At 44.0% G+C, this 27,916-nt stretch overlaps 1 protein-coding gene across 1 annotated transcript; it reads right to left on the reverse strand.

Annotated features, from left to right (window-relative positions):
* Positions 1-8: 8 nt before the first annotated feature.
* Positions 9-26,958, reverse strand: PI4K2A (phosphatidylinositol 4-kinase type 2 alpha). Its single transcript, XM_070363618.1, has 9 exons — positions 26,456-26,958; positions 18,843-19,043; positions 14,238-14,369; positions 13,712-13,865; positions 10,217-10,278; positions 8,189-8,288; positions 7,298-7,431; positions 6,755-6,814; positions 9-2,430 (listed from the first exon to the last, which is right to left on the reverse strand). The coding sequence occupies exons 1-9, from the start codon at positions 26,888-26,890 to the stop codon at positions 2,269-2,271; spliced, it is 1,440 nt and encodes a 479-aa protein (XP_070219719.1). The 5' UTR covers positions 26,891-26,958; the 3' UTR covers positions 9-2,268.
* Positions 26,959-27,916: the final 958 nt, after the last annotated feature.

Genomic DNA, 27,916 nt, shown 5'->3' on the forward strand with positions numbered 1-27,916 from the left:
CAAAAAAGGTCGGAATTGGACTTGTTATTCATACATTTGCATTGATTTAAATACATTACATATACAATTTCTACAGTGCATTAGAAGAACAATACAGAGGCAGCCGAACTCTCACAGCCCAGCCTCCACTCCCTGACACTGGGAGATGGGCCGATGGCTGGCAGAGGGCTGGGCCGGGCAGCTTCGTGAGGGCCACCCAAAAGCCTGCCCTGGCACTCAGGGCCCGGGCTCTCCCAAAGTCCACATTCAAGGCAACCTGAGTACAGGCTTCAAGGAGAACGGATGTGGGCCAGGAAAGGATGCCCCGTACTTTCACCTGCCAGGACTGGGACCAGCTCCCTCTTACATTGGACCCAATTTCCTTTGCATCCCAGAGCTGGTCTGGCTGAGGGCAACGTGAAGATCTGCTCGGTGGGGGAAGCAACCAGCCCTTTAGACGGCTCAGGCCCTCTCCACCCCAGGTGGAGCAATTCAACAACACATTTATAAACACATGTCTGTGGAGAGCTAAATATACCCTGGTCCCCTCCGGCCTCTGGGAGCCCTGCTGCTCCCAAGTTCTCACAAACATGGTCCCCAAGGCCAAAGTCCAGGTCAGCTCAATGGGATTGTCAGGGCTGGGGCTGGCGGAGAGCAGCGCCTCTGTCCACAGGGCATGCACACCCAGCTCCAGAGACTTCTGTTGGCGGGGTGGAAGCCCAGGGTAAGCTGGCTCCTGGGGGCTGTACTGGAAGGGGACCAGCCCAGCAGACAAGAGGGCTGCACACCTCCACTCCGCTTCCTGCAATAGCGGGAGCTAGGCAAGCAGAGGGCACACGGCAACAGTCCCCACTCTTTTTCTTTGGTTGGTTTTCAAACCTTCAAGATAGTTTCTTTCCAAGGCTGACTGACCAATCGCAGGGTGCCAGAAACTTGAACCATCCAGGGCTGCCCCATAGCCATGGGTGGCACCTCTGTACTCCCCACTGAGGCCATTCTTTGCTTTGGTGTAGAAAGGGCTCGGACAGCTGGTAAGGGGGACAGCTGAGCGGAAAGAGACATGGAAGCAAGAGGTGCACACTGGGCTGGGCGGGCACTGGGGACAGTGGGAACGCCTCTCTCCTTAGGGCCCCACCTTTCTCGAGAAGCCATAGGAAAACTGGCCTGGAACAGGAAGTCAGGGAGCAAAGGGACACTGCTAATTAGGAGGCAGAATACGAGTCTCACTGCCTCCACCCAGCAGCAGTGGTATCACACAAAGAAACCCAAGGACTTAATATCCTGTCCTCTCATGAACTAGACCCACCCTAGAACCCTCATCGAGAGCCACTCCAGAACCCAGAACTGAACCTATCGAGTCAAAAGAGTTGAGAAAAAACATCAAAAACAACAGGAATAAATCAGCAGACTGGAAAAGTCTGTTGTCTCTGGCCAAGGCCAAGGACTAGGGGAGCAAGGCAGGGGTAAGCCCACCCACAGAACATCACAGCTTCCAGCATATACTTAGTGGTATGGATCATGTTCCCATGCTGGGGAGGTAACTTCCTCCCTCCTGTCTTTGCCTGAGTGATAAGCAACCTGCAGTCCTGGCCTAGAGGGGCTGGGTCCCCAGCGGGGAAGGAGCAGAGGTGATGTAGACAATCGCTGTAAACTGCTGGGAGTTCCAGAGCAGATGTCCCCCCACTGTGAAAATCGTGTCTGGAGTCAACCTATTGCACTGGTGGGAGGAAGACAGAAAGAAGACTTGGCAAGACACAAAAGGGAAGTGTGGCTTCTGTCTGTCCTGGCACTGCGAGTCACCCAGCTGCCTTGGTCCGCACAGTAAGAACTGTGAGACACCTGGATGTTTGGGTCCATGCACATTTAGGTCTGGATCAGAGGTTTTGCCATGAGAGGGTCTGGGATTCTACCTGGGTTTTGCTACTAGTACTGAAATTTGTATTTGTATTTTTTCTGATGCAGAATATAACAAGGAATAGCAACAGAGCAGGGTGTCCAGGAGGGAAGGGACTTTCCCAGCCTGCCCCCAGGAGATGCTCCTTTCCCCGCATCCGGACGGCTTGCATGGAGCGCCAGCCCTCCCCCGCGCTCAGGAGGGTCCACAGCACCTCTGTCCCTCTGCTCATGCTTCTCCCGGGGCCTGGGAAAGCTCGGAGGGAGTGGTGAGCAGACAGGGAGGGCTCTTAAGAGCACTGATCTCCACCGGCTTCTCTGGCTTTCTTGCAACCGGCTCCCCAGGCTTCCTCCCAGCCCAAGTCTCAGACAATATGCCTTTGTCTGTCTCTGGGGCTACCACCAGGAGAAGAAGGGCTTCCGACTCTGAAAGCTCTGTGTGTAGGACTCGCTAGAAGATCGCTGGTGGGAACGGGCCGTCTCAACAATCACAGGTGGCATCTGGACGAGGTGCAGGGGACACTTGTTGTCTTTCAGGGCCTGGGTCAAATTTAGGATCTGCAGAGGGGGAAAGGAGATCAGTAAGAGCAGTGCCTAGGCATCCTGGTCTGCCTCCGAAGGGAGACCTGCAGGCAGACTGCTCCTGTAAATCAATACAAAAATAAACCAGACACTAATGGAAAACTACCAATAGGCTATCTACTAAAGTAAGAATGTAAGAGGGCAATCACAGAAAATGGAAACCTCTCTACCTTTTTAAAAAATACAAATGAAAAAAAAAATACAAATGAAAACAAATACCTCCTCTTTCGCCTGTCTAGTTAGTAAAGATACAGAAGATACCGACTCAGAGTTGGGGAGTGTTCAGATCATGGAACAGTTTTTCAGAAAGGCAAGTGGACCATAAAGGCTTAGAAGTGGACAAGCCCTCTGACTCAGCAACTTCATTTTTAAGGATTAAGGGAACGATCACTGACATGCACAAAACACTTAAGTTTCAATCTATACAGTGCAGTATGGTTTACAACTGAAAATTATATAAATGCCCGAGAGTACGGGATCAGTTAATAATTTAAGGGATTAGAAACAAGCAATTAAAAAACATATTCTTCGGGCATGGAAAACTGATCACAATGTCTTGGACAGAAAAGAAAGGAGATAAGGAACCAGTATTAGTGTGATCCCCACCTTTATTTTCTAAAATCCAATTTTCTTATCTACAGAGGAAAAAAAGTCTTAAAGGTTGGCAGTGATTATTTTTGGGTCAAGAAAGGTGACCTAGAGATAGAGTGATTTTAGTTTATCCTTATTTTCTGATTTTCCTACAAAGACTATGTATTTCAAAAATAAAAGCCATTTCAGTTGAACTCTACCTCTCATGCTGTCTTTTTTAAATAAATTTTTACTTTAGAATAATTTTATACCTACAGAAAAGTTACAAAGATATGTACCATTTACCCAAGTTCTCCTAATTTGATCATCTTCTATAACCATGGTGCCTTTACTAACACTAAGAAATCAACATTGGAACATGAGTGTTAACCACACTCCAGACTTGACTTGGATTTCACTAGCTTTTCCAGTACTGTTCTTTTTCTGTTCCAGGATACCACAGTATGTTTGGCTCCTCACAAATTTTTGTCTGTATTTTACAGATATTTCAGACATGTGAACAGAGGAACACATTTCTTTCCCCTGTCACAATCACAGTCACCACCATGTATCTTCTCTGATAGGAAAGAACAAAAGCTGAAGTGGTCCTCCCACAGCCTTTAAACCGTTGGATGCTGAAGATTTTCACAGCCAGGCCGGAGACACACGAGAGGGGTGGCTGGGCGGCTGCCCCCAGTCACATAGACACACAGGCCTTGAGCCATAACGATCCTTGGCCTATAAATGCTACCCTCAAAGAGGCAGAGTTCACCTGGATCAGAGGTCAGAAGTAGATCCTACCAGTAATGAGTTCCTTTTTAAATTCATTGTCTTGGTATTTGTGAGCACCCTACACTGCTTCAAAGAGCCTTGAGTACAAGATCAGGGCAGAGAACTAAGAGGAGGTTCAAATGGAATTAGAGTAGACCATGCAGGAGACCATCCAGCTTATGACAGGATTTTACTACCTCTCTGGCTGGGTCTTCAGGTTAGAAGCCACCTTTCAAGTACATTTACATCTTTGGGGTAAAACGTCAAACTGTTTACAACTTACTTCCAAAAGATTTGGCCAGATGCAAACAAACAAAATCTACCTATCTAGGGAGAGAGACAAATTATAAAAGAGATAAAATTATACAGATATATAGATAATATTCAGATAGATAACATTTCGAGATATGAGATAAAGCAAACGTGGCTACATCTACCTATCTAGGGAGAGAGACAAATTATAAAAGAGATAAAATTATACAGATGTATAGATAATATTCAGATAGATAACATTTCGAGATATGAGATAAAGCAAACGTGGCTACATCTACCTATCTAGGGAGAGAGACAAATTATAAAAGAGATAAAATTATACAGATGTATAGATAATATTCAGATAGATAACATTTCGAGATATGAGATAAAGCAAACGTGGCTACATCTATCTATCTAGGGAGAGAGACAAATTATAAAAGAGATAAAATTATACAGATGTATAGATAATATTCAGATAGATAACATTTCGAGATATGAGATAAAGCAAACGTGGCTAATTAAATGTAATGACTGGTGAGTCTAGATGACTCCCCTCTTTCAATTTTACTGAGGTTTGAAATGTTCCTAATTTAAAAGTTGAAAAAAATTTATAGCAGGTACATAATGCCAAAAAAGAAATACTGTCTTTGAAGATGTTATCTAAAGAAGCTTTCCCTCAGACCCTGCATTCTTTATCTCACGTCTGGTTAGAAGCCTTTATGGTGAGTAACAACTCTATCACCCGAATCCATCTCTCCAGGGTTCCCCATTCTTCCCCTTTGGCTCCAGGCCCCTGTACAGTCCACTCCATGACTGCGGCTCAGGCAGATAGAAGGTGGTGCGTTCCTTTTACCCATGTGCTAGGAGGAGGAGCTAGACACTCATCCATGACTCATCCTGACAGTTTCAGAGGTAGGCACTCTAGGTTGTAAAATGCCACCCGCTCTCAAAGGACATTAAGAGCACATGATGGAAAGAAAGCTAAAATGTCTCTCTCTCAACCCCCGCCCCTCTGCCTTTTGCCACTCTAGATAATGGCCTTAACTAAATATAATGAGAGGAAAGTTGCTATGTTTGCAAGAGACTGGGAAGGGGTTAGAGAAGACAGTACAATAGGGACAGAGGTACAATCTACATAAACTAGAATAGTTTGCTCCTTTATGCTGAGTTTCACAATACCGGAGTACGTCACGTGGCTTTTAAGATTTCCAACAATTCTGCCAGCCTAACTGGGCCTTTACATTATTGGGGAAATGTAGGAAGACCACATTATGGTCTTCAGGCAGCTCTAATAACTACAGCTATTACATCCTCTGTCTGTCCCATTTCTAGAGAAAACGGGTTTGGTAAGCTCAAGAGTTGCCCTCAACAGAAGCCTTTTGCTAAATGGAGGAAAGAGGTTAACTGGATAATTATGACTGAGAAAAGCTTCCTGTCCCTCAAAGATGTGAGACTGCTGCTGCTGCTAAGTCGCTTCAGTCGTGTCCAACTCTGTGTGACCCCAGAGACGGCAGCCCACCAGGCTCTCCCGTCCCTGGAATTCTCCAGGCAAGAACATTGGAGTGGGTTGCCATTTCCTTCTCCAATGCATGAAAGTGAAAAGTGAAAGTGAAGTCGCTCAGTCATGTCCGACTCCTAGCGACCCCATGGACTGCAGCCCACCAGGCTCCTCCATCCATGGAATTTTCCAGGCAAGAGTACTGGAGTGGGTGCCATTGCCTTCTCCAAAAGATGTGAGGAGCTGTAGACAAAACCCTAGTAAAATAGCTAACCCATATTGAGTACTTCAATATACCAGCACTACTCCAACTGTTTTCGATCACTGATCTCGTAATAACCTTATGAGATAGGTGCTGTTATTAATCCCATGTTACAGGTGGAGAAATTAAGAGGAGGAGAGATTAAGTAACTCAGTGAGACCTCACAGCTAATAAATGGCAGAGTCAGGCTTCAAATCACACACCCTGACCAGTTTGTGCCCTAACTGCTAGGCTATTCCAGCTGTCTTTAAGACTTCAAAGTGATATGCAGAATGTCAGTGTCCTCGCGCTTTTAGCGATTTTCAAGCTGTTCTTTGCTCTGCTATGGAAGATCAACAATGCCTTGGTGGTTTCCTTGGTTCCCTTTGAAGACGAAGGGGAGAAAGAAGAAATAATGTGCTTGTAACTGTAACAACAAAAATTATAACCATGCCAGCACCTGAGTGCTTACCATGTGCCAGGCATGGTTTTTACTAAACACTTGGTACACATAATCTTATGTGATTCTCTGACCAACTCTGCAAAGTAGGGTAACTGTCCTACTTTATAAAAAGGAAGCAGAAGCTCCTGCCTAAGGCCATGGTGCTGGGGAGTGGTGAAGCAGCAGTCTGACTCCAGAGCCTAGCTCTTAACCACCAGGGGTTACAGCTACCTTGAGCAACCTGAGGACCCAGACCACCAGCTAAATCCACCAATGAACTATCAAGCAAGTGGCACAGAACCAAGCACATAGTAGGTACTTCACCAAATGCCTGATACCATGGAAGAGGTGGGAGATCTGGGACGGCTATCTTTCCTCTTAGGTGTTAAGACAGAGTCACAAGCGTGGATGGCACGGACTAAAATGGGTGTGAGATATGGCCTTTACACACTCACTCAACATGAGCATATGACCCTCTCACAGAAACCCTGGGGATGACACCAGGAGGATGTCCCAGGCTTACCTGCCCCCGCATGACAGCAATCTGCTTATGGAACTGGCCCCTATCGAAACCAGGATCTTTCTGCAAAAGAAGGGCAGAAGGAGATATAACCTGCATGAATGCCTCAGAAGAACCCATTTTCCTCCCCCAACTAGAAAACCCTCAGGAGGCTTAGGCGGCTTAGTGATGTTCACCCCAACCCCGATGACTCCCTATTTCACAGACAGCAAAATAGAGAACAAGTAACCATCTTGTCCTCAGTTTCATGGTTGTCTCTGAAGAACTCCAGGCTCTGGGGCTCCACCTGAGGATGAGAGCTCTGTAGACACACTGCAGCCGCGTGACACACAGGACACGAACCAGTGTGACTCCACCCAGCTGCCGACTGTCCACACCAACCCAAACTAGGTCTCGCTGTCCTCAGGGAGGAAACCTTGCTCTCCACTGGCTAACACAAGCCAGAGGATGTTTCCATTCTATCTTGGCTTGTATCAGGACAAATTAGGAAAACTGCTGGAATTCTTTCTTCCATATGGTTTTAAGGCTAAGGTTCCCAGGGCTAACCTTGAAGAGTTCATACAGATCCTCCTCCAAGTCCTTGACGAAGTTAGGGTCTGATATCTTTGGAAGAATCAGATCTTTAATCTCCTGAGAGAACGGGACTTTTGCCTGGGGCAACCAGGCCCAGTAAAAAGGATCTGAAAAGAGGAAAAGTCAAAATCAAAGCTAGTGTTGAAAAAGTCCCTGTCCATCTATGTCCTCCACCTATCAGAGCACGGGTAAAGTTGGATATCCCTCTTATTTGAAATACAACAGAAAATTAAAGTTACAGGGGTTGCTAACCCTAAAGGTTAAACAGTTAAGTGGAGAAACTGGGATTCAAACCCAGGTTTGTCTAATCCCTGAGCCTGTGCTCTTACCCTGACATTATATGACTTTTCAAGATGCAAGCCTATCTAGAAGCAGTTATCAGTACTTGCCACTGAAACATTGAGACGCTCCTTCTCAAAAGACAGACAAGTACTGCAAAGGGACTAGTAACCCCCTACTTGTATCTCTCTCTTTTTAAAGGTTTCTCAGTTATAATGGGGCCAGGGGTTGGTTTCCAGGATGTCGACAAGGAAGACAGAACAGGAACAGCAGCTTATATTTAGAAACACAAATCGAATAAATTACGATAAGACAGTCTTCAGAAAGACTAAGAAAAATGCAACATAGAGATGTGAAAACTCAGCTCTGTGCTTCTGATGGGAATAATGTATGGGGAAAAGGATACTAAGTTTACACTGTGGAGTAGTTGCCGTGTGCCAGCCACTGTGCTCAGGGGCTGAGCGGCATTATTGCATTAGTCCTTAGAACAATCCTGTGATAGAGGTATTATTCTCTTCACTGCACAGATAAGAACACTGAGAAAGAGCAGGAAAAGAGCCAGACCACAGTGGTCTTGAGACTTACATGCCCTCCAGGAGTCAGGATGCTTCAAAGGGAAAGCCAGCCCATTATCTATGGCCGCCACCTTGATAACAGGCTCCTTCACCACCACCCAGTCTGTGTCCTGCAGAGCAAGGGAAGACTAAATATTTAGGGAGTCCCACCTTCCTCCAGAGCTTTAAAGTAGCAGCAAAGGCTCCCATCTCCACCTGCTCAGGCACCGGTCCTTACTCAATCTCTGAACTGGTTTCCAAATTGTTACCTGGACTTACTATATTTATGACACTTTGATTTGGCTAATTCAAGGTTCTCAGAGTCCCTTTCTCTTAGAAAAGGTTCCTCAAAAGTTGTCACAATCCTTGGTAACACAGGAAATGACAATAACAAAAGAGAACTATAAGCCATTCCTCACAGGGAAAGGCAGTGAGAACCCTAAGAGTCTAAAAAAATGACAAAAAGTTGTGTCTGACTCTTTGCGATCCTATGGACTATAGTCCACCAGGCTCCTCTGTCCATGGGATCTTGTAGGCAAGAATACTGGAGTGGGTTGCCATGCCCTCCTCCAGGGAATCTTCCCAACCCAGGGACTGAACCCAGGTCTTCCACATTGCAAGTGGATTCTTTACTGTCTGAGCCACCAGGGAAAACCAAAAATACTGGAGTGGGTAGCCCATCCCTTCTCCAGGGGAACTCCCCAACCCAGGAATTGAAGCAGGGTCTCTTCCTGCATTGCAGGTGGATTCTTTACCAGCTGAGCTACCTAGGAAGCCCATTAAAAAAAAGGAAGAAAAATCAGTTAAAAGTCAGTCAAGGTCCTTTCATGTGGACCTTTGACTCAGTGGCCACTTCACTGGTGGTGACATTTTCCAGCAAGATACTAGAACCGTGGATGATAACAGCCGGTTGCATTTGCACAATGGACTCTGTTCCTCTGCTTCACAGAAGCATTAAGAGGAAAAGGACGAGAGCTAAGTGCAGAGAGAGTGCAAGAGGCTGCCTGGGACAGCGCGTGTCAGACCCTCCCATGACTGTGTACTTGGCTCCACGCTCAGGCTAACTAGTGCCACCACAGAACAGGGCAGGTGGGCTCAGGATACCTGTATCAGAATCCTCTGGGATACCTTACTAAAAGTGTGAGATCCTCAATGTTACCCGAGATCTAATGGAGGAAAGGCTTGTAGAATCTATACTGTTTTTAATAAGTTCGTCAGATGATTCTGATGTACAGAATTTGAGAAGCACTGACCTTACTGTGGGAAACATTTTGCAGTATATATGGGCATCAAATCATCACAATGCACATGTTAGACTTGCACAGAGTTATATATCAGTTATATCTCAATAAAACTGGAAGGGGAAGACACTAAAAAGAATAAAAGTCCATCTTCCTCTCCTTCTCCAGGCAGCCTTCCTGCTAAGTTTTTAAAATGCACAGGGGAAGCGTGGTGGAATAGAAAAGCAATGAGAACGTAGAAAAAGTTGTAGGAAGCAGCTTTTTATAAACTGATATTTTGTGGAACTGTAGTCTTGTGAGAAAAGTATTCCATGGTCAAAGTTTAGAAATCACCAGGCCAAATGAAATCACCAGGTGCACTGAGGCATTATTTCTCAGACCTTTACTATGCTCCCATACAATGTGAATCTCCAAAGAAGGTCAGAGTATGCAACAGGTTCCAAATTTATTTGAACTTTTCTTCCTTCTGTCTCTCTTAAAATCAATCAGCAGGATATTCCTTTAAAAAACATATTGAGGTGACAGAGGATGAGATGGTTGGATGGCATCATGGACTCAATGGACACGAGTTTGAGCAAACTCCAGGAGACAGTGAAGGGCAGGGAAGCCTGGCTGGCTACAGTCCACAGGGTCGCAGAGTCAGACATGACTTAGCAACTGAACAACGACTACCAAATATTAACCTCAGTTTTAAAGACGTGTGCTATCCTGATTCCTCTGAACTTACGTGACCTAAATATCACACTATTCTGTGCTTCCATATTATGCATATATCCCACCTCATCCTCTCCCTAAAAGGATACAGAGTAACCACTTACCCGAGAGTTAGAACTATCCATTGGACAATCGTATTTGATCAGCCAGTTGTCATTGCCTCGATCTGTGAACAAAAATATGAAGTTAATAGACAAAACTGGGGTGATTTCCACATTCAGTAGTGGTGAATTAGACATTCTGACACATGGAAACCAATCATACTGTTATAGACAAAATGTTTTAAAATTTCTTGAAGGCACTGGAGATTTTCTAAGACCCTTTAGACTGTCATGATCTGGGAGAAAAAGACTCAAGAGAGGGGAGTCCACCGTTTGTGGCTTCTTTTTTCTTACAGCACCTGCTGCTGATTTGGGAAGAGGTGGTTATGAGGCTGAGAGGTAGAACAGTATGCTAACAGCCCCAGGGAGCTAGGGAGACAAAACTATGGCCTGGTGACTGGCAAGGAAGAGGAAACCCTGGTAGATCATCCATGCTCTGCGTTGAAACCTAAAGGGCTAACACCTTGGAAGTAAGCAGAATTTCTTCTCAATACCTAAAATTAATGTGATCCTAGGTTTCTGATGACCCCAGCAGCTTGCCAGAGGCAAACATCTTCTTCCAGACGGGACTGATATCAACATCCTTGACCTCCAAATAATTCTACAGTTTTTGATATACAATATCTGACACTGAAAAACAACAAGGTATACAAAGAGACAAGATGACACGAAAACAACAGAAAATTCAAATAAATCTACAGGAGCCCCAAATAAAGATAAAAGTTCTGAAATGTCCAAGATAAAATCCTTAATATGTTTAAGAAATAAGAGTATCAGCAGAAAATAATAATCTACAAAAAAGAATCAAAATAGAAATTCAGGAAATGAAAAATACAGCTACCATATAGACAACTTCCTTCTCCACAGAAGCCATGGGAGCAAGAAGATTAATGAAATGTTTTTTAAATACTGCTGAAAGAAAATAATTGCTAATCTCAAATTCTATGTACAGTAAAAATATCCTTCAAAAACGAAGCTGAAGTAAAGACAATTTCAGACAAACAAAACAGAAAATTTGTCACCACCAGACTAGTACCTCAAAATAATAAAAGTCATATATGAAAAATCCAGACCAAACATCATATTCAATACTGAAAGACTAAAAGTTCTTCCTCTAAGATCTAGTGCAAAGGGAAAATGCCCAATATTACCACTTCTACTCAACACAGTACTGAAAGAACAGAGCAATTATGCAAGAAAAGAAATAAAAAGCATCCACACTGGAAATGAAAAGGTAAAATTATCTCTATAGATGATACGTTCTTATGCAGAAAACCCTAAAGATTCTACAAAAAACTATAAACTCAGCAAAAGTCAGGATCAGGATACCAACTCAACCTCAGAAATCAGCTGCATTTCTATTCAATAACAATGAACAATTCAAAATGGAAATTAAGAAACAAACCCATTTATAATATCATCAAAAAGAATAAAACACTTAGGAACTAGTTTACTAAGGAGGTGAAAGACTTGTATAATGAATACTATACAATATTGCTAAAAGAAATTAAAGAGACATAAATACATGGTAAGATACCTCATGTTCACAGATTGGAAGATTTAATACTGTTAAGACAGCAATACTACTAAAGATGAACTAATCTAGAGATTAAATGCAGTTGTATAAAAATCCAATGATGTTTTTTGCAAAAACAGAAAAACCTATCCTAAAATTCATATGAAATCTCAAGGGACCGCCAAAGAACCAAAACAATCCAGAAAAAGAGTAAAGCTGGAGGAATCACATTTCCCCCAAAACTTACAAACTTATTACAAAACTTACTACAAAACTATAGTAATCAAACAGTGTAGTACTGACACAGAGATAGACCAATGGACTAGATTACAGAGTTCAGAAATAAACCTTTGCATATATAATCAAAGTTGGACAAGGATGGAACGACCATCAGCAGGCTACGGTCCATACAGTCTCAGAGAGTTGGACACAATTGAAGCGACTTAGCACGTATGGGAAAAGCACACGGAAAGATGTTCAACATCACTAGTCATTCAGTTCATTTCAGTTCAGTCGCTCAGTCATGTCCGACTCTTTATGACCCCATGAACCACAGCACGCCAGGCCTCCCTGTCTATCACCAACTCCTGGAGTCCACCCAAACCCATGTCCATCGAGTCGGTGATGCCATCCAACCATCTCATCCTCTGTCGTCCTCTTCTCCTCCTGCCCTCAATCCTTCCCAGCATCAGGGTCTTTTCAAATGAGTCAGCTCTTAGCATCAGGTGGTCAAAGTATTGGAGTTTCAGCTTCAACATCAGTCCTTCCAAAGAACACCCAGGACTGATCTCCTTTAGGATGGACTGGTTGGATCTCGCACTAGTCGTTAGTGAAATGCAAATCAAAACTACAATGAGATACTACCTCATACCTATTAGCATTAGGATGGCTACTATACATATATATTTATATATAGACCCAGAATATAACAAATGATGGTGAAAATGTGGAAAAACAGGAACTGTCATGCACTGCTCTTGGGAATGTAAAACGATGCAGCTGTAAAATGTTTTCCATACTATGGAAAACAGTATAGCGGTTCCTCAAAGTTCTAAACACAGAATTACCATATGATATAGCAATTCTACTTCTGGGTACACACCCAAAAGAACTGAAAGCAGGGTTTCAAAGATATTTGTACACTCATGTTCACAGCAGAATTATTCACAATAGATAAAACGTGGAAGCAACCCAAGTGTCTGTCTACAGATGAATGGATGAGTGAAATGAGGCATATACATACAATAGACTATTATTCAACCTTAAAAAGGAAAGAAATTCTGACACATCCTACAATATGAAAGAACTCTGAGGATATTATGCTAAGTGACTAAGCCAGTCACAGAATGAAAATACTGTATAAGTCCACTTGAATGCATGCATGCTAAGTTGCTTCTGTCGTGTTCGACTCTTTGAGACCCCGTATGGACTGTAGCCTGACAGGCTTCTCTGTCCATGGGATTCTCCAGGCAAGGGTATTGGAGTGGGTTGCCATGCCTTCCTCCAGGGGATCTTCCTGACCCAGGGATCTAACTAGGGCCTCTCACATCTCCTCCACTGGCAGGTAGGCTCTTTACCACTAGCGCCACCTGGGAAGATATGAGTCCACTTATATGTGGTATTTAAAGACAAAACTGTCCTGTACTAGGCTAGGCTACCACGAATGACTAGGGATCAAGGATGAGAGCACTCTTTGTGCTGCTTTAGAAGAGCCAAAGTGTCTTCTGTACGAGACTGGGAGAGAGGCGAAGATGAAACATAAGTACTCACCGCCTCTGATAATTACACATGATGTGCCTAGACAAAGCTGGTCTAGAAAAAAGTATTTTCAGCACCCTCTCCAATGTGTATAACCCTTCTGTCTTATTAAAAACTCATCCTGACAGGGTACTCTGATACCAAGCTCTGCAAGCAATCTCCATGTCTGCCCTGTGGCTCCTCACAGCCAGGCACAGGGCACAGGACCACCCACAGCTGCTCACCAGTGTTGCGGATGATGTAGTCCAGGACCACCAACCGCTCGAACTGCAGGAGCAGTTGCCTGTTAGTGTTCTCCGGAAGGGGTTCCGCTTCAAAACGCCGTAGCCAGTAGTCTGCATCTTTGTAGCTTTCAACAAAGAGCTGGAATGAACCAACCTGCAACCAAAGAGGAAGAACAGAAGAAGTATTTCCCTACAGCCCAAGTCCAAAGATCCCAGGAGTAAGCCAGGTACCCACTAAGGCCCTATAGAGTTTATATTAGAAAAGGGTGGTGACAGTAATTGCTCATCCAAATTCAAAAGGCACAGTTAAATGGTCCAGAGGAGTAAAGTAAGGAAGCTATAGTCTCTATTCTCTGGAGAATTACTCCTCAAACCTTAGGCCCTCAACGAAATGAATAAGACTGGTGCCTCAGGGCAGGCTATTCAAGTGTCCAAAGGCGAGCCTGCAGACACCTTACTTCACCTCTTGGATGGTTATGCCATTATAATCACCACCTTTGATGTGCCACCTAGGTGCAGTCTATACCTTTGGTGGTAGCCCAATGCGATTAAACCGCTGTCCAACTTTTGGCACTTTCTCCAACGCAAGCCGCTTGCCCCTGGACTTCACTCGGTCAATGGCACTATAGTTGAAGGTCTCACTGGCCAGGTATACTACCTACAATGGAAACAGAAGAGACACCAAGGTTAGAATGAAGTTTAAGGAACTATACCAGTATGGCAAAGAATAACAGCTAGATGCTCACCAGTACTGTTCCTCTTCAGCATATGGAAAGGATACATTTCTCAGCACTTCTAACTGGTAGGAGACAGTTTGTGACTAGTTCAGGCCAATGCAATGTTGACAAAGTGATGTATGCACATTACTTTCAGGCCTGGCCCCTAAAATTTCCCATGATCCTTAGTTCACATTTCCCAATCTGTGCAGCTGGAAGAAATGAAGGGCTCAGAGATGGTAAAACCACATCACAGAAGGATCCAAGATCTCTTGTGGCTATATAAAGTGACGTGGATCTAGGAGAGCTGCCTAACTAACATGGATCTTGATGTAAGCAAGAGATAAACTCCTATCGTGTTAACCACTGCAATTCAGGGGTTGTTATAGCATCTAAAATGAATTATGCTGACACTACAGCTAGCTTCTGGGTTAGGAGAAGATGGTCCAGGATCTATTTTCTCTCCAGATAAAAATAAATTGTACTTTATTCCATACCTTTTTACTTCCTGTTGAATTCTATACTGTGTGCAATAATTTACATTTAAAAATTAAAGAAATGTTAAAATTGGTTTTAATTTTTAATGCATTGCTATGTATTTACATAGACTATATCTGGAATACTAAGCAAGAAACTAGTAATAACATCTGCCTCTGAGGAAGGAAATCAAGTGGCTAGAAGACAGGGGTGGGAGAGAAGCTGGATTACTCTTCTTTGTTTAGGTATGTGGGTGTGCTCAGCCGTGTCCAGCTCTTTGTCCCACCAGGCTCTTCTGTCTATGGGATTTCCCAGGCAAGATTACTGGAGTGAGTTGCCATTTCCTTCTCCAGGGGAGCTTCCTGACCCAGGGATCAAACCCAAGTCTCCTGCGTCTCCGGCACTGCAGGCCAATGCCTAACTGCTGAGCCATGAGAGTGGGCGGTTTGTTTAATCTCTTGTGCCTTCTAATTTTTGCACTAGATGCATGCATTACCTTTTAAAATTTTTTAATGGAACACCAATATTACACTTGATTGTCAAACTGCAGAAATACCACGATAATCCATAATCCATTTGGACATCCGTTATCACACTTAACCACTGTCTCGTGATTATCCATTTTTTAAAACTAATGAAATGTGGGGTGGATGAGAACCATCTTATTTACATTAGCATCCCGAGTACAAAACAGTCCCCGGCATATGCCTATTCACTAAGTGAATGAATGAATGAGTTACAAGCTTCTTTTAGATAGCACTGAGTTTTAGTATATAAATACCAAAAATAAAATTTATAAGAAAATTCTTTCTTTTCCTAAGCCTTGTAAAATTCATTACAAGTAACTAATTTTGCCCTTGAACCTTAGAGATAGCATAAAGTAATTCCCTTGCTCCCATCCATCCATCCATCCACCCAGTTTTAATATGGTACCGAAAACAGATGTGCCAAGATGTATTATAGGTTAGCACTTTCTACCTTACAAATATGGAAACATCAGCACAAGAACAAACGGGGAAAAAGGCTTTCTTAAGACTATCTTGCCAGTTTCTATGATGAAAACCCTGTTCTCAAGACATATACCACACTTTCCCTCATCAGATTTATTTTGATCAATTTTTGTAACTAACCACTCTTTCCCTATGACTAATGAAACTCTCATAACCTGAAACCTTGTAGGAACAGAGAGCAGAGATAGTGATCAAGTGAGAATTAGAGCCTTATTATTTGAAGCTCTAGCACAACTGTAAGCCCCGTTTCCATAGTGACAGATACTGTGATCAACTGGATAGAATCCTGTCACAAGGGTGGGGAGGCAGGAAAGACTGAGATCTCCTCTTACTATTCTCCAGCAGCTGTTATGTTAAGCTTGCAAATGTATGTTAAGCTTGCAAAGTTCTGTCTCATCTCAGTCTCACGGAAGACAAGATTTTTTGTTGCTGACTTTTTGATCCAAAAGACCCTCAGGCCTCATTAAGGTTCTCTAACAGGGAAAGAGGAAGACTAGAGATGGGGGAGAACAGGATTGTGGGGCATGGCATTAATGATTAGAATGGTCATAAAAATACCACAGGTTAAAACGTATGGAGTGTTTACACTGTGCCAGGCGCTGGGCTACATATTCCACATGGATTATCTTGTGTAATATTAATGGCCACCCTATCAAGTAGGAACTCTTTTTTTTTTTTTAACTTATTATTTTGGTTGCACTGAGTCTTCGCCGCCGAGCTTGGGCTTTCTCCAGTTGTAGTGAGTAAGGACGACTCTTCCTCGCAGTGCTCGGGCTTCTTATCGCAGTGGCTTCTCTTGTTGCAAAGCACAGGCTCTAGGGTGCATGGGCTTCAGCAGTTGTGGCATACAGGTTCAGGAGTGCTGGCTTACAGGCTCTAGAATGCAGGCTCATGGACTTAATTGCTCCGCAGTATGTGGAGTATTCCCAGACCAAGGATTAAACCCATGTCCCCCGCACTGCCAGGTGGATTCCCATCCACTGCGCCACCAGGGAAGTCCAAGGAGAAACTCTTTATATCCCTATTTTTATAGTGAGGAAACTGAAAGGGAGAGAATGCGGGAGTGTCTTAACTCACTCGCCCAGGGATCACTCAATAAAGAGGTGCAGCACCAGAATTTGAACTTGATCCCTGATTCTTAGGCACTGCCCTGAGAAGCACAGGCAAAACAGACAGGCATGGGGCCTGGGTGGTCTGCTACTTACTCAGCAAAGCAGGGAGATTACAGCGTGATGAGCAAGGAGTACTTAGGATTTCTAGAGTCTAGGAGGGGCCTGGTGGGAGGATTTCAGGTTAGGCAGGAGATCTTAGGAGCATTCATCATCATATAAGATGTTCAGGGTGCTGCTTCACTCTATGCACACAGAGAGAATGAAAGCTCAAAGGGAAGGAGTGCACTACACAAGGGCAGGGTGACTTAGATGTCAGATGGGAGCTACGAGCCGGGAACTACAATCAAATATATCTAACATTCACTCCATTGGCCTGAGGTTGGGGGATCTCTGTTACTGTTCTTTTTTCATGGTTTGATATCTATTCACTGATTCAGCTGGTATTTAAGGAACACTTACTAGAAGTATAGTATTTTGCTAGGTGCTGAGAATGAGAGAAGGAAATTTCAAGAAGTTTTCCCTGATTTCTACTTCCTTACAAACTAGTTGGCTTATTTGAAGTTTTTTGGCAAAGGAGCAAACATAGTTAAACATCCACAACTATCACATTTTCTTGTAACATACCCTGGGAAAACAGGAAAAAACGATTTGAAGGGAAGCTCTTGTCTGCTGATTAGGCTCTTTGCCCACAGTCTGCCATCTAAACCTGCAAAGAAAACCTCAGCCAGGGGTTTTTAATCTAGTTCCTGTGGGTCAAAGGGTAGATTTCAACTGGCCCATGAACCATCCTCTTGAAATTATATACGGTAATTGCAAATATGTATATTTTTTATGGGAACAAAATTTATAGCTTTTATCCAATTTTCAAAGAAGATTAAGACCCAGAGAGAGATACAAAGATGGCCCTGCAGCCATAGGGCATCAGACCAGAGTTCCACCTTAAGTTGTTACTAAATCTCAGGGAGTCGTATATTAAATGAGTGATGACGTATCCTTAGATGTTCATATGCTGACCAGAAGATTTCTTCGCCTTGGAACCCTTGGAAGGTTTCATGAGACATCCTGTAGCAGAGTGGTTCTTAACCCAGTATCAGTAAACTTTCTGAAACTGTTACAATCAATTTTATTTAAGCCTGTTTTTGAAAGAGGGTGGGAGGTATGGTCCAGATCCTGCATTAGAACTTCAGCTAAGTCTGCAACACATATAAGGTATGTACAAATCCATTCTAAGTGTGGATCCGGGAACCCAATTTTGCCTAGATCCGGGAACCCAATTTTGTAATGTTCAGACAAGCACCAGAATTCCATAGCATAAAGATGGGTGATGAGAATTCCTTGTCAGTTTCCTGTAGGTGTTCAGGCCAGACCTTTACACTAACCCTCAGCCAACCCTAGAGTCCTGCTTGCCAGACCTTGCATTAGTGCTTAGCTGACAATCAGCTAGTCCATTGTAGACTGTGTCTAAATCCTGGAATGGCTCAGAAATCTCAGAGTGAGCTACAAAAGTAGGTAGGTTTCTAACCAGCTTGGGGTTACCTGGGATCCAAAGCCCCAGGGAGCCCATACATGTGTATCAGAAGGGAACCTCCTGAAATTGTATGCAAAAAATTTATGTGTATCCTTCTCAGGACAGCTTTCATCAGATGATCAAACCATAAGCATGCACATACTACTCCCCACCAAAAAAAAAAGGCCGAGAACCCTAGACTCAGGGTAAAAATAGCCCTTCACTGGATCTAGCAGTCCCACTAACCTGGGCTTAGGCCCAGGAAAACTCTGGCCAGGCAGAAAGGCATCCGGAAGACAGGTCACTGACCTTTGTGCGGGGTACGATGTTGAGTTCCAGTTTTTGGTCCACCAGGCTGGCCCCCGCCTCCGAGAGGTAGCCCTGGTTGAGGACAAGGCAGTCACGGCCAAAGCAGCAGGGGCAGCACAGCTTCTGCAGCCACTTGGTCCACTTAGGATTAAGTTGCCCGTATGGCTCTTCATTCTTGGGTTTGAACACAGCGATGATCTTCTACAGAGACCAAAGGAAAAGGGTGTTAAAGGCAAGTTCATGCCAGTGGCTCACAGACCAGGTCAGCAAGACTCTAGAAGGAAATGAGAGGGCATAGGCAGACAATCCCTATGTACAGTTAGACACATCCCCCTGAAGGGAAGACACCAGCGCACATGCGCAGCTGAGAATAACGCTACCAGAAAGAGCTGTGGCCAAAGAAGATGCCAATCTGGTATCGATGGTACAACAGAACACCATCAAACCCCAACTTCTAAGGTACATTAATACTCACTGTTGCTCCGCATCAGTTAAGGAAAGTATCAACTGAAAGGAAATCAGTAAGGTATTATGGAATGAGGTTAAGAAAATTCTTTTATCAATGGCTGACTTCCTCTATCAGCCTTACTACCCCCACCCATCTTAAAATAACAAGTTTAGGAATGACAAATTAAGTAAGCAATGGAAGAGAAAAATCACAGCAGGAAAAAGAGTCTGCTGGCGGGTTAGTATGGGTTCTTTTAAGTAATTCTGATAAGCAAGAGACCAGGACATGAGAGGCCATAAAGATTAAGATCCATCTTCTCTAGCAGACAATAACTTAATCCCCAAAGATCCTCATACATATGGGATGCTGCTGCAATCTAGAAACTAAGGCCTTCCCTCCTGAAGGCTTTCTTCCCCAAGCCAGTCAGTCCCCTTAGGTTGTTTTATATTTATCTCATTCCCTCCAGTCCCCAAACTGGTACTTTCAAAGGAAGAAAAGTAAAGTAAATATTCTATTCAAGTGATTCATCTTAATATCATATGACTCTCCCTCTCCCCTCAGCCCACAGCCAACTCAAGCTAATCTGGGTCATAAGACATTTTCCTGTGGGTGTCATTTCCTGAATGGCCAGTCACAGCAAAAACCATACATTCATCTGCCTGCAATATGTAAGTACTCATATTAGGAACTAGCTAGGCATATGTCTAAAACAATAACTGGTCAATCTTGAGGCCAGTCCCTTCAAGAAGCCTTGCAAGAAGGCAAGAGAAAAGAAGTACAAAAGAAATCAATTGATTCTTAAAGATAAACTTATTCACGGGAAAAAGTCAAATGCATATGTTCATTCAGAATTACATTATTATCCAAAGTGGCTAGGAAGAGGCCTGTTTTGGCAATCTTCCTCTCTGTCTCCACAACCCTGGGCTCTGAATCACATAGCAGCAGTAGTAGTAACTGGTTCAGCTCGCAGAGAATGGCTTTTGACTCTACCGGAACTCTCTGGAACCTGGGCAGTGAAACCATGGGACAACTTGAGGCCCATCCCAGAACCCACCAGCCGGTTCACTGAAGTACAACGTGGAGTTCAGCAAGCTGGTCCCCAGTGAAAGGGAAACCAAGACTACTAGCGGGGCTGAAAAATACCAGGACTGAGGCTTAAATACTTCCACTTAAAGAAAGCAGAACTTGGGAATTCCCTGATGGTCCAGTGGTTAGGACTCCAAACTTCCACTGCAGGAAGCACAGGTTTGATTCCTGTTCCTAAGATCCCTCAAGCCACATGATCCCTCAGCCAAAAAAAGAGCAGAACTTAAAGGCCAAGATTGCAGCCAAGCATCATTTATAGACCAACCTCTCTAACTTCTCAATTTCCTTCCAGCATAAGGAGAATCCAAAAGCATTTCATCGACTCTAAAAGCATTAGTCATCATGATTCTCTCAGTGTAACAAGGGTTTCATTAAATAATAATGTCTGGCATGCACAAATAGGGGGGTAGTGGGGGGCGGGAAGGATGGAGGAACAGAAGGACATTCAGACAGAAGGGGGACAAGTCCCTTTCAGGGCGAAGTTGCTTCAGTTCACCTAGTTGGCGCAATATAGTGTATCGGCACTCTGTGGGTTTCCTAGAGACACATAAAGCAGCGTCTGGCCTAATTTCTAAAGCTAATGTTAACATCACATAATCAACTGTGTTACCGAAGACTCAAGAATATTCTCCTAATTCATAGAAAACAAACTCTAAAACCACCCACCATTATTTGGTTGAGAAAGAAAAAAATACTGCCTAATTCATTTCACCATATTATCTCTCTTTTTTAATAAACTTTCAATTTCTTTTTACACGTAGGAGAAAGCTTCAGTTTGATGTCAGTATTTTAAAAAACACCCTCCCTTAACACTCACTTACTAAAATCCCTTTTAAGGAACGGGTTAACATGCAGGTAGCCGGAGGAGCAGAAATGCATGAAGTTCAGGATAAAAAGAACAGCGCACAGGGCAGTGACGACGGGGCTTGGCTGGGCCAGCCCCACGACTACTGAAACCTGAAACCCAAGGGTTTTCTGTGTCCATCCAGCAGCTCCAAGGAGCAGTGTACGAGGCTAGGCTATACTACAATCTAAGACAACTCAAGCACATCATGCATACTATACAGTGAAATATGCAGAAATAACATAAAATAAAAGTTTGGTGTTTTTTTTTTAAGTTTGGTAAATACAAAGTGGATGGTTCTCAAACTTTCTGGTTTCAGGATTCCTTTAAACTTTTAAAAACTATTAAAGACCCCCAAAGCTTTTGTTTACATGGGCAAAATCTATATTTGCTGTTATTAGAACTTAAAATTAAAATGTCAAAACTATTTATTTAATTCACCTAATCATAAAAACAGACCAATTACATGTTAATATATGTGACATGTTTTTTTGAAAAATAACTATATTTTAAAAAACAATTTTTAGTGAGAAGACTGGTATTATTTTACATTTTTGCAAATCTCGAATCTTTAGCTCAGTAGAAGAAAACTGTATTCTCACATCTTCTTTAATATTCAATCTGTTTCGATATCACACATCATGCAGCCTCTTGAAATCTCTGCTATACACTCATAAGGAAATGAGAGTGAAAAAGGTAAGTCTGTATTCTGTAGAGGCTAGATGGAAACAGCACTTTTTGACTGAACTATTGAGGTAGAGAAGCCTGATTTACATGTTAACTCTTACAAAAGACAGGGATGGACTACTCCAAATATGTGAGATCCTGAAAGAAGATGGGATCCAAATAGAATGTAATAAAAGAGATTCAGCCTGTATTTATTTTCCTGTTCACTGCTATCAACCCAACCTGCCTCATCGATTATAACCTGTGGCTTGGGACAGCTCCCTATCACAGATAGTGTGTTGATGATGCTTAAAAGTCTCCAAACTACACCTATGTATCGTATATAAACATGACTGTATCTTCACATTTAAGTAATAAAAAAAGTTACTCTGGGGGCTTCCCTGGTAGCTCAGTGGTAGAGAATCTGCCTGCCAATGCAGGAAACAATGGATTCGATCCCTGGTCTGGGAAGATCCCACCTGCTTTGGGGCAACTAAGCCCAGGCACCACAACCACTAAGCCTGTGCTCTAGAACCCACGTGCTCCAACCACGGAAGCCCTAGCCCTAGAACCCGTACTCTGCAACGAGAAGCCTCAGCCCCCACTCAGCACAACTAGAGAAAAGCCTGTGCAGCAGCAAAGACCTAGCACAGCCAAATAAACAAATAAAATGATTTAAAGAAAAGTTACTCTGAGATCCTTATTCTTTATTTGGCTATTAGTGGCATTCTCAACCAAATGTAAGGACATCAAAATTTCCTGGAAGACACAGGTGGCTACAAGAAACACATTCAATATTACAATATAAATTTATATTTGAAAAATGGAAAATAATACTGTACTATTTTCAAGACAAACTCTTGGTGAAGAAAGTATTTTTAAAAGGCTGAAAATTACTGATATAAGGCCAAGCTCCTAGGACATGTGAGAGGTATCTATAAAACTGTTTTGCAAATACCACTTACAATTGTCTAATGAATTACTATCCTAAATAGGAATGGATCCTTTTAGAATTACACTACTTTTTGCTTTATTCAATGCCATGTATCCAAGAAAGCTTAATCCAGGGGTCAGTCAGCATGTGACTTAAAAAATAAGCAAAACACTCTGAACTCCTGCTAAGCACCAGGAATTAGGCCAGGGGCTTTCACATGTGGTATCTCATTTATTTGTCCTAATAAACTAGTCAGTCATATGCTGTTCTACGATTTGGCAATATGAATGCTTAGTATTACCAGCCACTCAAAACAGAAAATGCTCAAAAACTACTTTCGTGAGCAGCCTGAGACCTGAAACACAAGGATGTAGGTGAGGAGGGTGACCTGAGCATTCTACCATGACTTCTGATCCAGCATTTTCCATCTTACTGTTTCAGGTCCGTACTTGCTCATTCTGAGGAAGAAACCACTCTCAACCGGGAAATGAAATCAGGGCTGTTATCTTCAAGAACCTTTCAGACTGTCCAGCTCCAAAAGTACCTGTGGCAGAAACTGCTGGTTCGCCCAATCTCTGTTCCCTCTTATTCCTTGGGCACAGGTACCTGATTTTTAGCTGGACAAAATAAAGACTCCAGTTCCCAGTCACTACTGAAGCTCAGTTCTGGACAATGGGATGTAAGGAGAACAGTCTAGTGCCAACTTCTAGGAAGTGTCTTCCAGGGAGAGGGCATTCTCTTCCTCCTCCTCCTCTCCTTCTTCCAACTGGCTGAAAAGCAGACAAGATATCTGTAGTCTGAGCATCCATCTTGGCTCATGAAGTGGAAGCCCCATGCTAGGGATGGCTGACCAGCTGGACCTATGGATGCATACTGTTCATACTGTCTCCCCGATAAAGAAAAATGCCATGCCAGCTCCAAGCAGTCTGGAGACTTCTTTCATGAGAGTCAAATGTACTTTTATTCAAGTTATTATTATTTAAAAATGTCTGTCACACACAGCCAAATTTAGTCCTAACCAATATGGGAGCTGAAAAGAGAAACCAGAGATTCAGATGACTAACTCTGAGGTAGCAGGACCTGGTAGTTAGAAGCATGAACTCTGGCGCCAGTCTGCCTGGGTCTGAAACCTGCCTTCCATTTAATAGCTTTAAGACTCTGGGCAAATTAGCTGTACTGTGTGTCTCAGTGTTATCATCTGTGGGGACAACGATAGTACCTACCTCAGAAGGTGTTACGAGTATTAAGTGAATTATTATTTGTAAAGCACTTTATTTTTTTTAATGCATTATTTTTATCTGTGTATGTGTGCTCAGTCACTCAGTAGTGTCTGACTCTTTGCGGCCACATGGACGGTAGCCTGTCAAGCTTCTCTATCCATGGGACATTGCAGGCAAGGATACTGGAGTGGGTTGCCATTTCCTTCTCCAGGGAATCTTCCCGGCCCAGGGATCAAACCCGAGTCTCCTGCATTGCAGGCGGATTCTTTACCGCTGAGCCATCGGGGAAGCCCTGTAAAGCACATTAAGAGTACCTGGCATACAGTAAATACTATCTAAGTATTTCTAAACAAAATAAATAAACACATTTGGAGCAGGGCTAAAGATGACAAAACTAACTACAGTTAGTTTGTGGTCTAGTGTAACCCACCACAGCATTTAGGAAGTGATCCTCTGCTCTGAACCACATTTTCATCAGTGGGAACAGAATGGTTACACTAATAAGTTTTGTTTGGTCATATGTATTTTGACTTCCCATCTAAGAAAGGACAGTGGCCAGGAAATCTGGGAGACTGAGATCCTGCAAGTCACCAAGAAACATATCCATAGTCTACTACTCTCCATGGGCTAGGTACTAAGGTGACAGTACTTTACCTGCCAGGTGGAGCTGAGAGACCGCATTACTCCCACCTGTCAGAGCATCAGATCACTTCTCTGCTGACCTAACACACTTCCAGTGTTGCAGTGCAGCTGTAACAGTGTCATGAAAGAAAAACAAAAATCTTCCACCTGCTCTTAGCCCCTTCAGCCAACAAGCTAGCAACAAAATAAAAACCATTCATATCTTAGATTTCAGTCTGGTTCCTAAATAAAAAATGATGAACATCTTCCTGACATTTAAACCCAAGGACCCCCTATCTTTCTTTTCTTCTAGAAGCGATGGTTCCTGTTTGAGCTTTCGATTTAACTCACTACTCCCTTATCTGAGAGATTTGGAAAAACTTTACTCTCAAACCTTTTTCCCATCTCGTTTGTGGTAACTGAGTTGATTGTGGAAATGCTCTCTGGTTCTTGGTGATAATTCCAGGATAACATCTGGGAGAATAACTGGATCCAATATGATCCTAACCAAGAACTACAAGTCACAGTGCATCCTGGCCATTCAGCACTCCTGTCAAAAGAGCACACCACCAATCTCAAGAGTTCACATAAGAGAGATGTAGGGAAAATGTGAGGGAACTCTGATCTCCATCAGTTTAATAACAATAGTATATTTTTCCAGTAAGTCATTCTGGCCCACCTGAGAACATGAACATAGAAGACTTGAAATTTTTTTGACTCATTGATATTTCAAAGACACCTCTAGTTTGATCTGTTGGTGGGCTGTTCAGTCGCTAAGTTGTGTCTGATTCTTTTGCAACTCTGTGGACTGTAGCCCATCAGGCTCCTCTGTCCACCGGACTCTCCAGGCAAGAATACTGAAGTGGCTTGCCATTTCCTTCTCCAGGGGATCTTCCTGGAACTCAGGGATGGAACTGCGTCCCCTACATTGGCAGGCAGATTCTCTACCACTGAGACACCACGGAAACCCTAATCAAAAGAATAAATGTCACTTTTCAGTTGCCTTCCTCACTCCATGTCCCATCCCATCCTCATCCCCCTTTAAACACATACAAGGGACAAAATAAAAGTGAGAAAAACACTAGTCCTGGATGAGAAATGAAAGTAAAAGGTAACTGACAGTCCCATGTTTCTCAAACTTTACACTCTAAACTGAGCAACAATAAAAAAGGATTTGAACAATATCTCAGAAGTGAGCAATAACCAGACAGATGAAACTGATGAGTCCACTCAATCAGCAACGTCTGTCAATAGGAGACCTGGATCGGTGGCAGAAGACATCCCCACAACAGAGAAGGCTGGAAGGGACCCATCAGAGCCCCTGATGGGTCACCGGTGCGCCTGGATGAACAGTGACAACACTGATTCGGTCCAAAAAGAAAGGACGGGCTCAAAGCTCAAATCAGTAAGTAAGTAGCTGAACAAATGTCTGTAGTTTAAAGCTAAGGAACCTACTAGAAAGCAGCATCTCCCTGCACGTCTCTGTCCAGAGGCCAACTGCCCCACCACACCGCAGGGCTCCTCGCCTCTATCTGGTCAATTTCCTCTTTTCATTTTCCGCTTACTCCTCCCCTACCAAACAAGTTCTGATTTATTTCTTCATTCCGCAGAGCTTCTCCATCTCCAGTTCCCAGGGGCATTCCAAAATCCTGCCCACGAAGCTCCGCACGGTAGTTTTCTCCTTTCGCAGCCTTTCAAAACCCCTTCTCCCTCTGACTGTGCAAAGCCTCAAACTCCCCGGGACAGGTCCACCCTCCCCGAAGCTGGCGGCCGCAGTCCCCAGCCCGATCTCACCCCCTGAGGGTCCTTGACGAAGTAGCTTCCGCTGGAGCCCTGATAGATGCGCTCGGGGAAGATGCCACGCTCGATGGCCAACTCGGCCTGCCGCACCACCGCCTCGAACTCCGGGTCCTCCGGAAACTCGTTCCGCTCGCGGTGGGCCTGCGCAGCGTGCGCCGCCGCCGCGGCCTGGGCCGCCAGGGCTTGGGCCTGCGCCGCCACGGTTTGGGTTTGACCCTGGGCCGCCGCGCCCCGGGCCCGATCCAGCAGTGGCTGCCGCTCCCGGTCGTGGCCTGGCGAGCCCGGCGGAGAGGAGACCGGGCCGGCCGCCGCCGCCACGCGGACCGCGCCCCCCGGCACCTGCGGAAAGTGAGCGCTCGGGCCGGACGGGAAGGTATAGTCCGGAGGTTGCGCCCGCTCGGGGGACACGAGTGGGCTCGTCTCGTCCATCCCTGAGGCCGCGGGCTCCGGGACCCGGTGCGCTCCACACAGCTGAGTTCCTGCCCCGGACCAATCCGTGAAACCCTCAACCCTCTCTCGGCCAACCAGGTCCCAGTGCTTCCTTGGCCCCGCCCCTACCTTCCCTGTTTACTTGGCGACGAGTAGGCACGACCCCTAGCGCGCAGACTGTATCCAATCAAAAACAACGCCTACACAATCCCGTCCTCCGCATTTTATGCCCGTCACCTTCTCTGAAGATTGCGCATGCTCCAGGAGCAAGCTCCGGTCAGACACGCCCCCTTTCTCTTCCAGCCCGGCACCGCCCTTAGCTTCGCACTGCTGGCTCTTATTTGTCAGCGAACAAATCAAGGAGCCTACCTCAACAGTCTTTGGGGATTTGATTTAGGTCATACCTGAATGGTCTAGTGGTTTTCCCCCACTTTCTTCAATTTAAGTCTGAATTTGGCAATAAGGAGTTCATGATCTGAGCCACAGTCAGCTCCCGGTCTTGTTTTTGCTGACTGTATAGACTGTCTCCATCTTTGGCTGCAAAGAATATAATCAATCTGATTTCTGTGTTGACCATCTGGTGATGTCCACGTGTAGAGTCTTCTCTTGTGTAGTTGGAAGAGGGTGTTTGCTGTGACTTGGCAAAACTCCATTAGCCTTTGCCCTGCTTCATTCTGTACTCCAAGGCCAAATTTGCCTGTTACTCCAGGTGTTTCTTGACTTCCTACTTTTGCATTCCAGTACTCTATAATGAAAAGGACATCTTTTTTGGATGTTAGTTCTAGGTCTTGTAGGTCTTCATAGAACCGTTCAACTTCAGTTTCTTCAGCTTTACTGGTCGAGGCATGGACTTGGATTACTGTGATATTGAATGATTTGCCTTGGAAAGGAACAGAGATCATTCTGTCGTTTTTGAGACTGCATCCAAGTACTGCATTTCAGACTCTCTTGTTGACCATGATGGCTACTCCATTTCTTCTAAGGGATTCCTGCCTACAGTAGTAGATATAATGGTCATCTGAGTTA

The sequence above is a fragment of the Bos mutus genome, chromosome 26 (assembly GCF_027580195.1).
Source record: "Bos mutus isolate GX-2022 chromosome 26, NWIPB_WYAK_1.1, whole genome shotgun sequence".
NCBI lineage: Eukaryota > Metazoa > Chordata > Mammalia > Artiodactyla > Bovidae > Bos > Bos mutus.

What these genes read in the sequence shown, in the direction of transcription:
- PI4K2A (XM_070363618.1), bottom strand. Translation starts at nt 26,890, where the DNA reads ATGGACGAGACGAGCCCACTCGTGTCCCCCGAGCGGGCGCAACCTCCG. An exon ending in TCGTCAAGGACCCTCAGGGG is followed by an intron (nt 19,044 to 26,455) that starts GTGAGATCGGGC and finishes TGGTCTCTGTAG; the next exon opens with AAGATCATCGCTGTGTTCAA. An exon ending in TTGCTGTCATGCGGGGGCAG is followed by an intron (nt 2,431 to 6,754) that starts GTAAGCCTGGGA and finishes CCCCCTCTGCAG; the next exon opens with ATCCTAAATTTGACCCAGGC.